Source organism: Canis lupus, chromosome 3, assembly GCF_048164855.1.
Source record: "Canis lupus baileyi chromosome 3, mCanLup2.hap1, whole genome shotgun sequence".
Taxonomy (NCBI): Eukaryota; Metazoa; Chordata; class Mammalia; order Carnivora; family Canidae; genus Canis; species Canis lupus.
In genome coordinates, this window is record NC_132840.1 from 49,425,244 (window position 1) to 49,440,151 (window position 14,908).

General features: G+C 45.0%; 1 protein-coding gene across 5 annotated transcripts in view; it reads left to right on the forward strand.

The window, feature by feature from the left end:
* The window catches only part of PIGL (phosphatidylinositol glycan anchor biosynthesis class L), an 89,089-nt gene that overhangs the window by 58,193 nt on the left and 15,988 nt on the right, over positions 1 to 14,908 (forward strand). For all 5 annotated transcript variants that reach the window (XM_072821004.1, XM_072821003.1, XM_072821001.1 and 2 more), the window contains one exon: positions 7,815 to 7,905. In XM_072821004.1, the coding sequence (XP_072677105.1) occupies positions 7,815 to 7,905 (91 nt within the window). The remainder of the gene's footprint in view (positions 1 to 7,814; positions 7,906 to 14,908) is intronic.

Here is a 14,908-nt window from a genome sequence, read left to right on the forward strand (position 1 = left end):
ATCTCAGGCCATGAGTTCAAGCCCCATGCTGAGTGTGGAACCTACTTAAAAAAAAAAAGTTATGTATAGGGATGCTTCGTAGAGATTTATTATAAAAATAAAAACTGGAAACAACCTAAATAATCAGTAAAGTGGAGGCTTTATATATTTTGGCATATCTAAATCAGGATTTGATTATGTGGTAAATACAGAAGACCCACAATAGGGGCACCTGGGTAGCTCAGTCTGTTGAGTGCCTGCCTTCACCTTGGGTCATGGTCCTAGGGTTCTGGGATCAAGCCCTGCATCAGGCTCCCTGCTCTGTGGAGAGCCTGCTTCTCCCTGGTCCTCTGCTGCTCCCTCTGCTGTGCTCTCTATCTCTCTCAAATAAATAAATGAAATCTTACAAAAAAAAAAAGAAAAGAAATCCCACAATAACTGATCCAAGGAGGTATGCCATCTGGGACTGGGACTGCCTTCATTCCAAAGTCCTTGGGACCTCGCTTCTCCTTTTCTGTTACTCTGTTCTGTCTGGCTTTCATGATTGCTTCATGGGCCAACATGGCTACAAGCAGGAAGAGGAACAGGACAGAGAAAAATTGGGGCAAAGGTCATTCACCTATTATCTCTTCAAGGAAGTTAGCCCAAGGGCTAACTTACTTCTGTTTACATCCTGCCAACATGTTTATCTAAGGCAGAATTGTTAGTCCATTAGAGGAGAAAGGAACTGCAAATGTTATGACTTGGACTCAAGCCTTGAGTTGATTAGGGTTGAACTGTAGGCAAAGAACAACTCGGGTAGTTGGTCTGAAAGAGTCACTTGTGTATCTGTTTGAAGGTTCCCAAGGTCAACTTTTATATTTCCTTGTCTTGAGAAGAGGCAGTCCTACTGGGATGCCTTACTCCTGTACACAATTCATATATTTTTGGGGGGTGCCTACTCTGTTTTATAAAGTTGCTGTCTTCCAAATTTCTTATTTGTGTGTTCTAACCACAAAGGCTGGTATAGCCTCTTTGGCTCGGCCAAATAGAGGCCACTTATGTCAACCAGCTGGTGCTTATTAAGCCCCTTACACAGTTCCTTGCCCTTAGCCAAAGCTCATTTACGTATTGTTTTTGTTAAGTGAATTGTTCTTTGACTTGGGTTGTACTAAGTTCCACATGAGAAATAGAAGAGCAAGATACAGGTCTATCCTCATATTTTGACTGTAGGTAGGGAGACACACAAAGCAATAGAGAATACTAGAATGCTATATCTAATTAGGTGCTAAGAGGGGTGATCCAGGCCATAGTTGTTAGGAAAGTTCAATAAGCTCCTAAATGTAAAGAAAGTTTATTTATTTATGATAGGCACACAGTGAGAGAGAGAGAGGCAGAGACACAGGCAGAGGGAGAAGCAGGCTCCAAGCCCGATGTGGGATTCAATCCCGGGTCTCCAGGATCGCGCCCTGGGCCAAAGGCAGGCGCCAAACCGCTGCGCCACCCAGGGATCCCTAAAGAAAGTTTATGGTAAAGAATTTGGCTTTGCGGGCAGCCTGGGTGGCTCAGAGGTTTAGCACCGCCTTCAGCCCAGGGCGTGATCCTGGAGACCTGGGATCGAGTCCCATGTCGGGCTCCCTGCATGGAGCCTGCTTCTCCCTCTGCCTGTGTCTCTGCCTCTCTCTCTCTCCTCTCTGTGTTTCTCATGAATAAATAAATAAAATCTTCTAAAAAAAAAGAAAGAATTTGGCTTTGCTCCCTTTCACGAAGATGGTGCCAAAGGTGAAGAAGGAAGCCCTTGCCCCTCCCAAAGCCAAAGCAAAAGCTTTGAAAGCTAAGAAAGCGGAGCTGAAAGGCATGCACAGTCACAAAAAAAAGAAGATCCGCAGGTCACCTACGCTCCAACGACCCAAGACCCTGAGTCTCCGAAGGCAGCCCAAATATCCTCAAAAGAGCGCCCCCAGGAGAAACAAGCTTGATCACTATGCCATCATCAAGTTCCCCTTGACTACTGAGTCAGCCATGAAGAAAACAGAAGACAACACACTTGTGTTCATTGTGGATGTCAAGGCCAATAAGCACCAGGCTGTGAAGAAGCTCTATGACATTGATGTGGCCAAGGTCAACACCTTAATCAGGCCTGATGGAGAGAAGAAAGCATATGTTCGACTGGCTCCTGACTATGATGCTTTGGATGTTGCCAACAAAATTGGGATCATCTAAACTGAGTCCAGCCAGCTATAAATCTAAATATAAATTTTTTCACCATAAAAAAAAAAAAATTGGCTTTGCTCAGAGAGATCTGGCCTTTGCCCTTGGCTTCTGTGAAGTAATCTGTGTCAAACCCAATAGCAGTTATCTTTGAGGTTTTAGGGTCAGGGCTTTGGGCCATGTAGTGTCAGTCTACTTGGAGGCTGAGATCAACCACATGGACAATCAATCAATCAATTATGCCTAAGTAATTGAACACCAATAAAACCTGTGAACACCAAAGCTCCAACCAGCTTCCCTGGTTGGTAATATTCCATGTGTATTGTCACCCTTCAATGCTGCCAGAATAATGTGTCCTCACCCCACAGGGAGAAAACAGTAGATTGTTCACATTTAGAACCTTCTCACACTGCCCTATGCATCTCTTCCTTTGGCTGATTTAATCTGTATCCTTTCCCTGTAAAAAACTGTAATTGTAGGGGGCGCCTGGGTGGTTCAGTGGGTTAGGCATCTGCCTAAGGCTCAAGTCATGATCCCAGGGCCCTGGAATCAAACCCCACATCAGGCTCCCTGCTCAGTGGGGAGTCTGCTTCTCCCTCTGCCTCTGCCTGCTCCTCTCTCTTGCTCACTCTATCTCAAATAAATAAATGAAATCTTTTTTAAAAACTATAACTGTACATATATAGCTTTCAGTGAGTTCTGTGAGTCCTTCTAGCAATTTATCAAACTCGAGGGTGGCTTTGGGAACCCCTGAATTTGCCATCAGTGTCAGAAATGAGGGCAATTGGAGTGGCTGGCTGACTTAATTTGTAGAGTATGTGACTCTTGATCTCAGTGTTTTGAGTTGAGCCCCACATTGAGTATAGAGATTACTTAAAAATAAAATATATTTTTAAAATATTTTATTTATTTATTCGTGAGAGACACACAGAGAGAGGCAGAGACATAGGCAGAAGGAGAAGCAGGCTCCCTGCAGGGAACCCAATGTAGGACTCGATCCCAGGACCCTGGGATCACGCCCTGAGCCAAAGGCATATGCTCAACTACTGAGTCACCCAGGTGCCCCCAAAATAAAATCTTATTTTTTTTTTAAGATTTTATTTATTTATTCATGAGAGAGGCAGAGACACAAGGAGAAGCAGGCTCCTCACAGGGAGCCCGATGTGGGACTCCATCCCGGGACTCCAGGATCACGCCCTGGGCTGAAGGTGGCACTAAGCCACTGAGCCACCCAGGCATCCCCCTAAAATCTTCTTTTTAAAAAAAGAAACAAACAAATGAGGGCAGTCTTAGGGGCTATGCCCTCTAAATTCTGTAGTTGGCCACAAACCCCTTCTAGAAGATTTCATGGAAGAGGCAGCACTAAAGCAAGGCTCTAAAGATATGTTAGATTAGGCAGGGTGGAAAGAAGGGGAGAGAGGAATCTCAAGTTATGAGAGGGCAGAGGGCAGAGGTAGGCATTCCACATGAAGGGAGGATTCCAGGGACATCAGAGCAGAAGGCTCTGTTTTCCTAATTTTGATGTTCTCATCTCTCTGAGAATGCTGGTCATGTCAGAATTCCATGACAGACTCTGAGCAAGGTAACACATGACATGTTGGAGACAACATCTGTGTATGCTCAGCCCTTCTACGGGGTCCCAGATCAGCAGCTACTGAATGACACTAGGCTAAAATCAATCTCAATCATCCCTGATAATGATGAATAATTCCTCCCTCTCTTAAGAAATGGTAAGGAAAACATTAGGAAATAAAAGGGAAAAGCAACATTTAATGAGTGCCTACACTTTACCAGATAAGTGCATTCTAAGTACAAGGTACACAGCAGTGGACAAATACTGAAATATAAACAGGTCGGCAATAAATACTGGGAGCTTGACTCAGTGCTGAGAGAATAGTAGGAGCAGAATCCCAGGAGCCTGGTTTTGACCACCCTGGTGCTATTTCTCCTCCAAGACCTCTCCTTTGTCCTAAAAACTACCATCCATGATCAGTGTTTTAAAATTAGAAATTGCTCAGAAATTGCTTACAGCATGCAATCCGAGATTTCAAAGCTGGAAAGGCCCTCAGAGGGGTTGGTGACGCAGCTTGCCCCTTCACCTCCCTAACCATCCACCGCCGCCATCACACAATGAGCAGGGAACTAGAACTTAGGTGTTCTGTCCTCCCACCTAATTATCCCTCTCCCACATCACATTGCCTCCCGATGACACTGGACCGCTGTAATCATGTGCAGTCTCTGTCCTTGGGCTTCTGGGGTAGAGCTGACTGCCAACCCCACATATCCCCTCCCTGAGCCTTGAATCCTGCTTGCCCAGCTGTGGGCTCCATGTCCTCCCTATGGTGTTCCCCACTCCCTTCTATATCAAAGCAACTAGTAGCTACTGCATTCCCATAAGACTGGAAAACTAGACCCCTCACACTGAGGGGCAAGGGGCCGGACTGCTGCTATCTTTTGAAGGTTTGGGGTCAGGATTGACCAGCTATTGAAAGTAAATATCCATTGGGCATCTGCTGCAAGCAAGACATTGCAGACACTTTATGGCTTTGCTCTGTGCCATGCAAAGTACATTTTCAGGCTCTCTTGCCAATTGATGTCTCAATAGGTTTGATCAATAGGCAGCAGAGATAGGAGACTGGTAGGCAGAAGGAGGGAAAACCAGAGTATTCCCCTCCCCCCGCCCTCCACCTTGTTTTCTGTGACCCCAGTTCCTGCCATTCTGTATACATAACACCATCATCACCATCCCCTAGCTCTGCTGTCCCATCCTGCACAAGCTAATGTCTCCTTGTTGTTGCCAATCTCTGCATTGATTCATTGTTCCATGTTTGGCCTCTCAGCTCTTCCCTTCCATTGGGTAAACAGTTCCCTGTATGAAATTCCTTCTGACACAACTGACAGTTTCCATTTTCCTAGCTGAACCCTGACCATTAAATGGTTAACGTAACATCTAGTCATCAGGGAATTTATAATAGGTGGGAGAATCAAGAATTAAATATATGGGGGCACCTGAGTGGTTCACATGGTTAAGCATCTGCTTTTGGCTCAGGTCATGATCCCCAGGTCCTGAGATCAAGTTCCCTGCTTTGTGGGGAGTCTGGTTCTCCTTCTCCCTCTGCCCCTCCCCAACCCTACTCATGCTCTCCTCTTTCTCTCAAATGAATACAATCTTTTTTTTAAGAAAATTAAATAAGATGGAAAACACTAGTAAAATAAACTGTAGAGATTCCATACATTTACTAAAGAATATGAAACCTTATAAAAATAGCTGCAAAGTAGTAATTTAAACAAACAGAAAAATGTAGACAATCTAGTGAATACTTGCTTTACCTGAGTGAATTATCTCATATATCTCCTGGTAGTAGTAGTGCCTACAACCCACTTTGAAACCATTAACCAATAATGTAGGCAATCAGCAAAGAGCTCTGTAAGAGATTTCCTGAGCAAGAGAGTTGGGGGATTTCTGTTTGTCGGGTTTTTTTGTTGTTATTTGAAAGGGTCTAGGCTAATGCTCCAATAGCAGCCACTACTTTGATGCTTACATATCCCTTTAGAGTTTTCAAGTGTTACCCTATTTACTCTCTCATATAAAAAGAAATGAAGTGGATCAAAATGGGAGGTAGATTGGGGAAAATCTTGAATGCCTGCTGAAGAGGAGTTTGGACCTGATCACAAAAGCAGTGCTCCCATATCAGATGTACCAGATTATGTTTTTTTTTTTTTTTTAAGACTTTACCCATTTATTTCAGAGAGAGCACAACTTGGGGGGCGGGGGGAGAGGAAGAGAAAGAAGCAGACTCCCTGCTTAGCGGGGAGCCTGACATGGGGCTCCATCCCAGGACCCTGGGATCGTGACCTGAGCTGAAGGCAGACACTTAACTGACTGAGCCATCCAGGCGCCCAGAAGGAATATCTATATACCAAAGGCCCCCAAATAATCTGCTTCCCTATCCATGGTCAGAGGGTGGAGTCAGGGACAGAATGGCTTGGAGTTGCCCCTGAGCCCACTGTAAGTGAAGAGCCCTAGAATAGCAGATCCCACTTCTCTGAAGATAAATGAAAGGTGGCAAAGAGCTTTCCCACTCAGGGATTCATCTTTCAGCTCCCAGAAGGGAGAAGTAGTAGACTTAGCAATGATCCTCCTACCCTTTCCCTTAGACTGCTTCTCCATCCATGTGAATATTATCTGTGTACTCATTTTCCCAAGTGATGCCTTGATACATTTATGTGGCCCTCCCAGCTAGGAGCTTGTATGTAGCTGTTTTCACCCCAAAGTATTTTCCCTGATTCTTATATTTCTCCAGTGGTCTCTTCCGCTCTGCTAGTCATGTTCTATGCCCCATATTCGGCTCCATTCCCAGAGAACAAGGCTGGGAATGCTTCTTGCTTCTCCCCATCCATTCCCCCACCAGCTGAACTGTCTGTCCTGCTCACTGCAAGAGCATTATGAGACCTGCATAGAATGGCTGGCAGGACAATGCTTAGAAAAGCATAAAGCTGCCCTTTCTGGAAGGCACCCTAGAGGGTGGGTAGAAGTGGCCCATGAAGCAATGGGAATAAATGCACTATTTAGTGCTGAGGCTCATGTCATTTTCCTGCTGAAAATCTTTCAGTGATGCTCCTTTGAGCAGAATCTGAAGAGGGTCAGTCAATGGTCTTTGTCCAGAAGGAGGTTTAGAGCAGCTTGTCTGATGGGGAGCAAAGAGAGCCTGTGTCCTCTCAGTAGCCTTGTGCGTGTTGCCACCGGACCTGAGCCAAAGAGAGAAAGATATGGAAATCTATTTATAATACTATGAATAGGGGTGCCTGGCTGGCTCAGTTGGTAGAGCATGCAACTCTTGATCTCAGGGTCAAGGGTTTGAGCTCCACTCTGGGGGTAGAGATTACATTTAAAAATTTTAATAAATAAATATACAAATAAAAAGACTACCAATGATATCCTCAAACTGAGGTCAAACTGAGGCCTGGCTTTATATTAGGTGATGCCATAGTGATGCACAAAAAAAAAAAAGAGACATAGGAGAAGATAGGTTTATGGTGTGGCCGAGTGGAAACAGATAAGTTGGAGACCTCTGCTCCTGAGACCAGCCCCACTGTGGTGCAGCCCCATTGGAGGATGTCGCCGGCTCCCTAGGGTTAGAACATCTTGGTTCTGTAGTCAGAAAGTCTGGATTTGAATCCAGTGCCAACAACCTTGCAAGCAGTCTACCTAACTTCGTCTACAAAGACTCCTTCACCAGATGTTCATGAGGTTAAATGAAGTAACATAGCTTTGTCCTTTTTATTCAAGAACACAAAAATTTATTCAATCTTACAAGAATTTATTATTCTTGTAAAGATACATTTCATTCTGCAGTATGTCCACATTTGTTCCTACCCTCAAGTCTCCCCAGCTTCAGATCAAAGCCTTATCTCTTCGGTGTCTGTTTCCTCCCCTCAGCAGCCAGCACAAAGCACCAAGAGTGTGTTGCGTGGAGTTGTGCGCTGATTTCTAGTTGTGTCACATTTCTAAGTCTTACCACTTTCCCTGAAATCTGAATCCTTAAGGGTGGATCCTATCACAGGATTGGCACACACATACCAGACCTTAGGGAGAAGTCCACACCTGATTAGAAAAGTGTTCCAGTTGTGCTTCTTCCTTCCAGGGACTTCCCAGATGACCCAAGTGTGCAGTGGGACACTGAGCGTGTGGCTAGTATCCTCCTCCAGCACATTGAAATGAACAGCATCAACCTGGTAAGGCGACACCCTCTCTAAATGCAAAGCTGGGGATCCTGGTCACACCTTTACATGGCTGCCCTCCCCTAGAGCTCTCTTTTAAACCTATAAAGGGGGGTGCTTGGCCAGCTCAGTTGGTTAAGTGTCTACCTTCAGCTCAGGTCATGATCCCAGGGTCATAGGATTGAGCCATGCCTTGGGCTCTCTGCTCAGTGGAGAGTCTGCTTCTCTCTCTCCCTCTGTTCTCTCTCTTGCTCACTCTCAAATAAATAAAATCTTTAAATAAATAAATAAACAAACAAATCTCCAGAGGAACAAACACACCTTTTGTGAGACTGTGTAACCAAACTGTCAGGCTCAGGTGGAGGCAGAGGTTTTTTACAAATTGTGTCATCCTCCTTAACCATCTCTACCCCCAACCTCTGTCCTCCCACCTAAAAACTTAGGGCCCCAGGAGCCCATGGTATGACTCCTCTTTGTACAAAACTTCACCTTTTCCCAAGCATTTTCACGTTTAGGGGACCATTTTAACTTGAAGAGGCAAATGTTAACTATAATTCTCATTTGACATTGAGGAAACTTGGGGTTCCAGAGGCTGAGAAGCTTGCCCAAGGTCAGCAAGTAGTGAAGCTGGGATTTTAAGCCTCAATTTCTCACTCCAGAAAACACAAGGGTAAATTCACATGTCCTACAGGGCGCCTGGGTGGCTCAGTCGGTTGAGCATCCAGCTCTTGGTTTCCACTCAGGGGTCAGGGATTGAGCCTCAGGTCAGGCTCTGCACTGAGCATGGAGTCTGCTTGAGATTCTCTCTCTTTCTCCCTCTGTCCTTCCCCCCAACTCGTGCACCCCATGCTCTTTCTCTTTCTCAAATAAATGGATAAATCTTTTTATAAAATTCACATGCACTTTTGCATGTGAGAACATTTTGGTCACAGAGCAATAGTGGAGAATCATATTTACTTGCAGAGCTGTACAAAGGTAGGAGCCCACATCTCACCTCTGGACTGAGCCTTGCCAGTGGTCGATGTGAAGGCCGCTGAGAAGGCTTACTGTCCACCTCTAAAATGACAATAATAATCCTTTATGGGTTAATGCCTAAAGTTCTACCACTTAAAGCCCTAATCTTTTGGTGTAAGTTTTGATGAGTCCTGGTAACACAAAAACATGTTAGGCTTTTTTTTTTTTTTTTTAATTTTTATTTATTTATGATAGTCACAGAGAGAGAGAGGCAGAGACATAAGCAGAGGGAGAAGCAGGCTCCATGCACCGGGAGCCCGACGTGGGATTCGAATCCGGGTCTCCAGGATCGCGCCCTGGGCCAAAGGCAGGCGCTAAACCGCTGCGCCACCCAGGGATCCCTACATGTTAGGCTTTTACCGGTGCCAAATTCACTGAGTGAACTGATTTATTAAATCTTCCTTTTTTTTTTTAAGATTTTTTTTTTTTTTTTTTAATTCATGAGAATACACAGAGGAGAGAGAGAGAGAGGCAGAGAAACAGGCAGAGGGAGAAGCAGGCTCCACACAGGGAGCCCGACGTGGGACTCCATCCGGGGTCTCCAGTATCACGCCCTGGGCTGAAGGTGGCGCTAAACTGCTGAGCCACCCGGGCCAAATCTTCCTTTTTCTTTTCTTTCTTTCTTTCTTTTTTTTTTTTTTTTTTTTTAAGATTTTATTTATTTATTCATGAGAGAGAAAGAGACAGAGACACAGGCAGAGGGAGAGGCAGGCTCCATGCAAGGAGCCCGATGTGGGACTCGATCTTCGGTCTCCAGGATCACATCCTGGGCGGAAGGCAGGCACTAAACCGCTGAGCCGCCCAGGGATCCCCCCCCCCCTTTTTTTTAAAGTAGTCTCTACACCTAATGTGAGGCTTCATCTTACAATCCGGAGATCAAGATTCCCATGCTCTACCCACTGAGCCAGCCAGCCACCCCTATTAGACCTTTCTTAAGAGCAGATTTTCCTTTCATAGTGGTCAAACTGTTCTTGGTTTTGCTTTTTTTTTCCTTTTTGGCTTATTTCATGTAGCTTTTGTTTCTTTTCTTCTTTCTTTTTTTCTTCTTTGGTATTAACATATTTTTATTTATTTATGTTCCTTGAACACCATCTTGTTTTCTCATGACAGAAACACAACTGAAACTTAGTCCCCACAGGCCAAAAGGGGCACCTAAGTGGCTCACTGGGATTCACATAAAGGCACAGATGAAGATGGCCCCCCGGTCATGGTGGGACTATTCTCCATCTTGCTCTGTGCTCTGGCTTCATTCTTTCTCCTGGCTGGAAAAATGGCCACCAACAGCTTGCAGCCTCACGCCTCCCAGCTTTACTTTCCAAGAGGATCTGAGTCTGAAAGCCAGAGGGAAGGGTCCATGGGCTTAGGAGTCAAAGGCCCAGCCCTGCTGACTGGTCTGACCTCATTCTCTTGCCCAGCCCAGCCCAGCCCATGCAGGCCAAACTCATCAGGACTCCACAGCCCAGATGGGGAGATAAAGCTGGTGTTGGAGGCCAGCCTGAAATACCACAATGAGGTCCTTGAAGTGTGCTGTCAAGCCCCTTGATACCCTGTTTTACTAAAGGAGTGGCTTCCCCAGGACTGGTCCTCAAATACTCTCTCTCTTCCCCTATTTCAGTGCATACAGCAGCTGGTTTTCCCAGGAACTTGTGAGATAAACTCCTGTCTTTATGAACTCGGCCCTCTTTGATCTGGCCCTTACATACTGCACACTGGTGAACAGAATTGGTCCTTGTTAAGGGGCAAGGCTTCTTTCTTTTCTTTTCTTTTCTTTTTTTTTTTTTTTTTTAAGATTTTATTTATTTATTTGAGAGTACACAAGTGAGCCTGAGCTGGGGGGAAGGGCAGAGGGAGAGGGAGAAGCAGACTCCCCGTTGAGCAGGGAACCCCACACGGGGCTTGATCTCAGGATCTTGAGATCATAACCTAAGCAGAAGACAGATGCTTAACCAACTGAGCCACCCAGGCACCCCAAGGGGCCAGGTTTCTATCCTAGACCATGTTGCAGCTAGCCACAGCTCTGAGCAACAGTATTTGGTGTATATCCTGCAAGTTGCTGTTTATTCTTTGAAGTACAGACCATGTCTTACAAACTAGACTAGAAGGTCCATGAAGGCAAGGACTGCCATGACATCTTTTATATCCCCAAGAACGAGAACAGGCCCCAGACCAGTTTCATTCCCAAACTGCCCAAACTGTTAACTGCCACCTGGCTGCCTAGAGCTCTTTCCTGTTGTCTGAGGTGCTCATATTCATTCCAGCGAGTGAGAGGCCTTTATTGTCAGGACAATCCAATTGATTTAATTTCTGTAAATAAGGAAATCATTTTATTTATTTTTAGAAGATTTTATTTATTTGAGAGAGAGCATGAATCAGGAGAGGGGGAGAAGGAGAGGGAGAAGCTGATCTCCTACTGAGCCAGGAGCTGGACATGGGACTTGATCCCACGACCATGGGATCATGACCCCAGCCAAAAGCAGACACTCAACTGACTGAGCCACCCAGGTGCCCCAAGGAAATCATTGTAAAGCAGCTCTTTAACACACCTTGCTGTTAATAAGGAAACTCTCAAGCTATCACAATACAGTAAGGAATAATTTTCCTGGCCTGCACTTAGTGCAATGGTAGGAATATAAAGCTATGCTAACATCATTGCCAGTGTGGACATAAATGGCCATAATTACGCTAAGTATGGGTTCCCCCCAGCCTCCACAATACAGTGAAATGTACTTTCTCACAGTCCCACAGGCCCTGCCAGGCCAGGGACGAGGGTTTAATAGTGGACAGATGAGAAGTCACTTGATGGCAGAATCAGAGGGCCCAAGTGCCCCCTCCAAACTGGAAGTATTGGCTGCACAATTAAAGATTTTACTTATTTATTTTTGTGAGAGAAAGAGAAAGAATGAGCAAGAGCGGTGGGGAGGGGCAGAATGACAAGCAGACTCCCGACTGAGCAGGGAGCCAAAAGAGGGACTCAGTCCCAGGACCCCAGCATCATGACCTGAGTCAAAGCAGACACTTAACTGACTGAGCCACCCAAGTGCCCCTTGCCTCCACAATTAGAGAAGACAAAGCACCAACAGGGAAGCAGAAGTGAGGACCACAGAGCTAAGGCATGGGAAGATAGATTCTCACCTGGGCCATGCTGGGATAATACCAAAACCTCTCCTTTATCCAAGCCAAAAGCTGGCTCTGCAGTCGTTAGCGCACTGTGATGGAAGGAAACGGTGCTAGCTGGTCCCAGCCTGCCATTTACTTGCTGAGCTCTCTGTCCTGCTCACTGCAGGAGCACTGGGAGAACGATGTGGAACAGCTGCCAGGACAGGGCTTTGAAAAGTATAATGCTGCCCCCTGCAGAAAGCAGCCAACCCCTACCCTGACCTTTCATTCAACAAATATTTATTGAGCACCTGCTATGTGATAAGTTACTGCTTACTGTGAACTAGCCATATAGCCGTGAACCAAACACAGGTAGTCCCTGCTCCATTAGGGCGCTGTGACATTTGGGCTCCCGTCACTGTGTGCTGTGGAGGACTGTCCTGTACATTGTACAATACATAGCAAGCAGCATCCCTGGCCTCTCCCCACTGACAGCCCACCTCTCTACCCAGTGGCAACACCACCCCTCAGTCATCACAGCAAATATATCTACAGACACAATATATATATATATATATCTACAGACATTGCCAGATGGCCGTGGGGCAAAATTGCTCCCCATTGAGAACCACCATCTTAGAGAAACCAGAGCAACCAGAGTAGCCCCACCATTAATCCTGTTCATTGGGGTCTGGGTAAAATTAAATTTTTTTTCTAAAGATTTTATTTATTTATTTGAGAGAGAGAGAGAAACAGAACAAGGAGTGGGGAGGGGCCGAGGAAGAGGGAGAAGCAGAGTCCCTACTGAGCAGGAAGCAATGGAGCCAGTCTCCACTGGCCCCAAACCACTCCTAAGCTAGGGAATGCTCTCCAGCACCCCCAGGGTGATCACTGGCCACATTGTCATGCTCTACTGATGGCAGTGCACTTGGAGTTGAGATGCTCCAGCCTTTCCTGTCGTATCTACACATTCGTAAGCACTTCCACATGGTGCTCTTTTGTCTTCACCTCAACCCCGTGAGGAAAGTAGAGCAGGTGTTAGTTTTCTGATCTCACAAGCGAAATGACCGATGCATTAAACCTCGAAATAACTTCAGTAGTCAAGTTCTGTGATTGCCCAATGGCTGGGGTTAAGTAAGGTCCAAGATAAGGGTAAACTCCTGTCAACCCTGTGTTGAATGGAACAGTGGGATCAGAACAAGGTCCTTGAGTTACACAGTTTTATGTTTTGTTTTGTTTTGTTTTGTTTTGTTTTGTTTTGTTTTTAAAGTAGGCTCCATGCCCAACATGGGACTTGAATTCATGACCCTGAGATTAAGAGTTCATGCTCTATGGACTGAACCAACCAGGTGCCCCATGGTTTATATTTTTTAAGAGGCTGTAGTTTTTAGAGTTTTAGATTCACAGCAAAGTTAAGCAGAAAGTACACACAAACCCCTCGCCCCCCACAATTTTTTACAGTTAATGAAGCAACACTGACACATTGTCACCCCAAGTCCATACATGAGGGTCCACTTTTGGTGCTGTACATTCTATGGGCTTTGACAAATGTATAATGACATGTGTTCATGGTTTACTTTTTATAAGTCTTTAACTCTTTTTTCTTTAAATTAATATTCCATTAGGGAGAACTTCTAGCCTGCAACTGTAGAGAGACTTAGTTTAATGAACTTCCATGTTCCTATCACTCGGCTCCTATAATTATTAACTCATAGTCAATATTAGTTTCATTTAAACACCTGTTCATCTCCCCACCTCCTGTATTATTTTGAAGTAAATCCTTGGCATTGAGTCCTTATTAACATAACTATAATGCTATTTTCATGCCTAGAAATTCACAATTCCTTAATATCGGTGTTTTATATTTCCAATAGTCTCATCTCATAAATATGTTTTTATTTTGTGCTTATTTTTACGGCTTGTTTTTTTTTTAAGATTTTATTTATTTATTTGAGAGTCAGAGTGAGCGCACAAGCAGGGGGAGAGGCAGAGGGAGAGGGAGAAGCAGACTCCCTGCTGAGCAGGGAGCCTGATGTGGGGCTTGATCCCAGGACTCTGGGATCATGACCTGAGTTTACGGCTTGTTTGAATCAGGATTGTTGACAGGGCTTTAAATTTTCTTTTAAACTACAGCCTCCTGGGATTCCTGGGTGGCGCAGCGGTTTGGCGCCTGCCTTTGGCCCAGGGCATGATCCTGGAGACCTGGGATCGAATCCCACATCGGGCTCCCGGTGCATGGAGCCTGCTTCTCCCTCTGCCTATGTCTCTGCCTCTCTCTCTCTCTCTGTGACTCTCATAAATAAATAAAAAAATAAAAAATAAACTACAGCCTCCTACCCCCTACCTGTGCTCAATAAAGGCTAGTTCCTCTTACTGTAACAGAGAGTTCTCTCTATGTGAAGTCAACGTTTTATGATTTATTTATTTTTTATTTTTTTTCTTTTTATGATTTAAAATAGACCAATAGGGAAGCCCTTCTCATCCTATACCAATCCTGGTCTGGTCCCTTTGGTCCATCCTGCATGGCCACCCTCTTTCCTTGGGGACAGTTTGCCTCTTTCTACTACCCCTAACCAACCACTCCTGTTCCTTTTTCTGAGTCCCTGTTTTCTTTTCTATATTTCTTTTATTATTTGAGATAGCACAATTATTATCCAAACTTATTTGGGGTTTTTTTTTATTCCATCTGTGCAGAAATGAAATGTTGGAACCTAGACTAAGCTTATCATTAGTAAGTAGATGATACAGAGGCAGTCCGGGAGTAAATAGACTTCTGTGATTTTAACCCCAGGGTGTGGTGGATAATGTCCCTCAAAGCCTCCGGTCTTTCCTTGTCCATGGCACAAGGAAAAGAATCCAAATAAATCAAGCAGCATCTACAAGAACAAAATTCACACAGCAGCCAGCC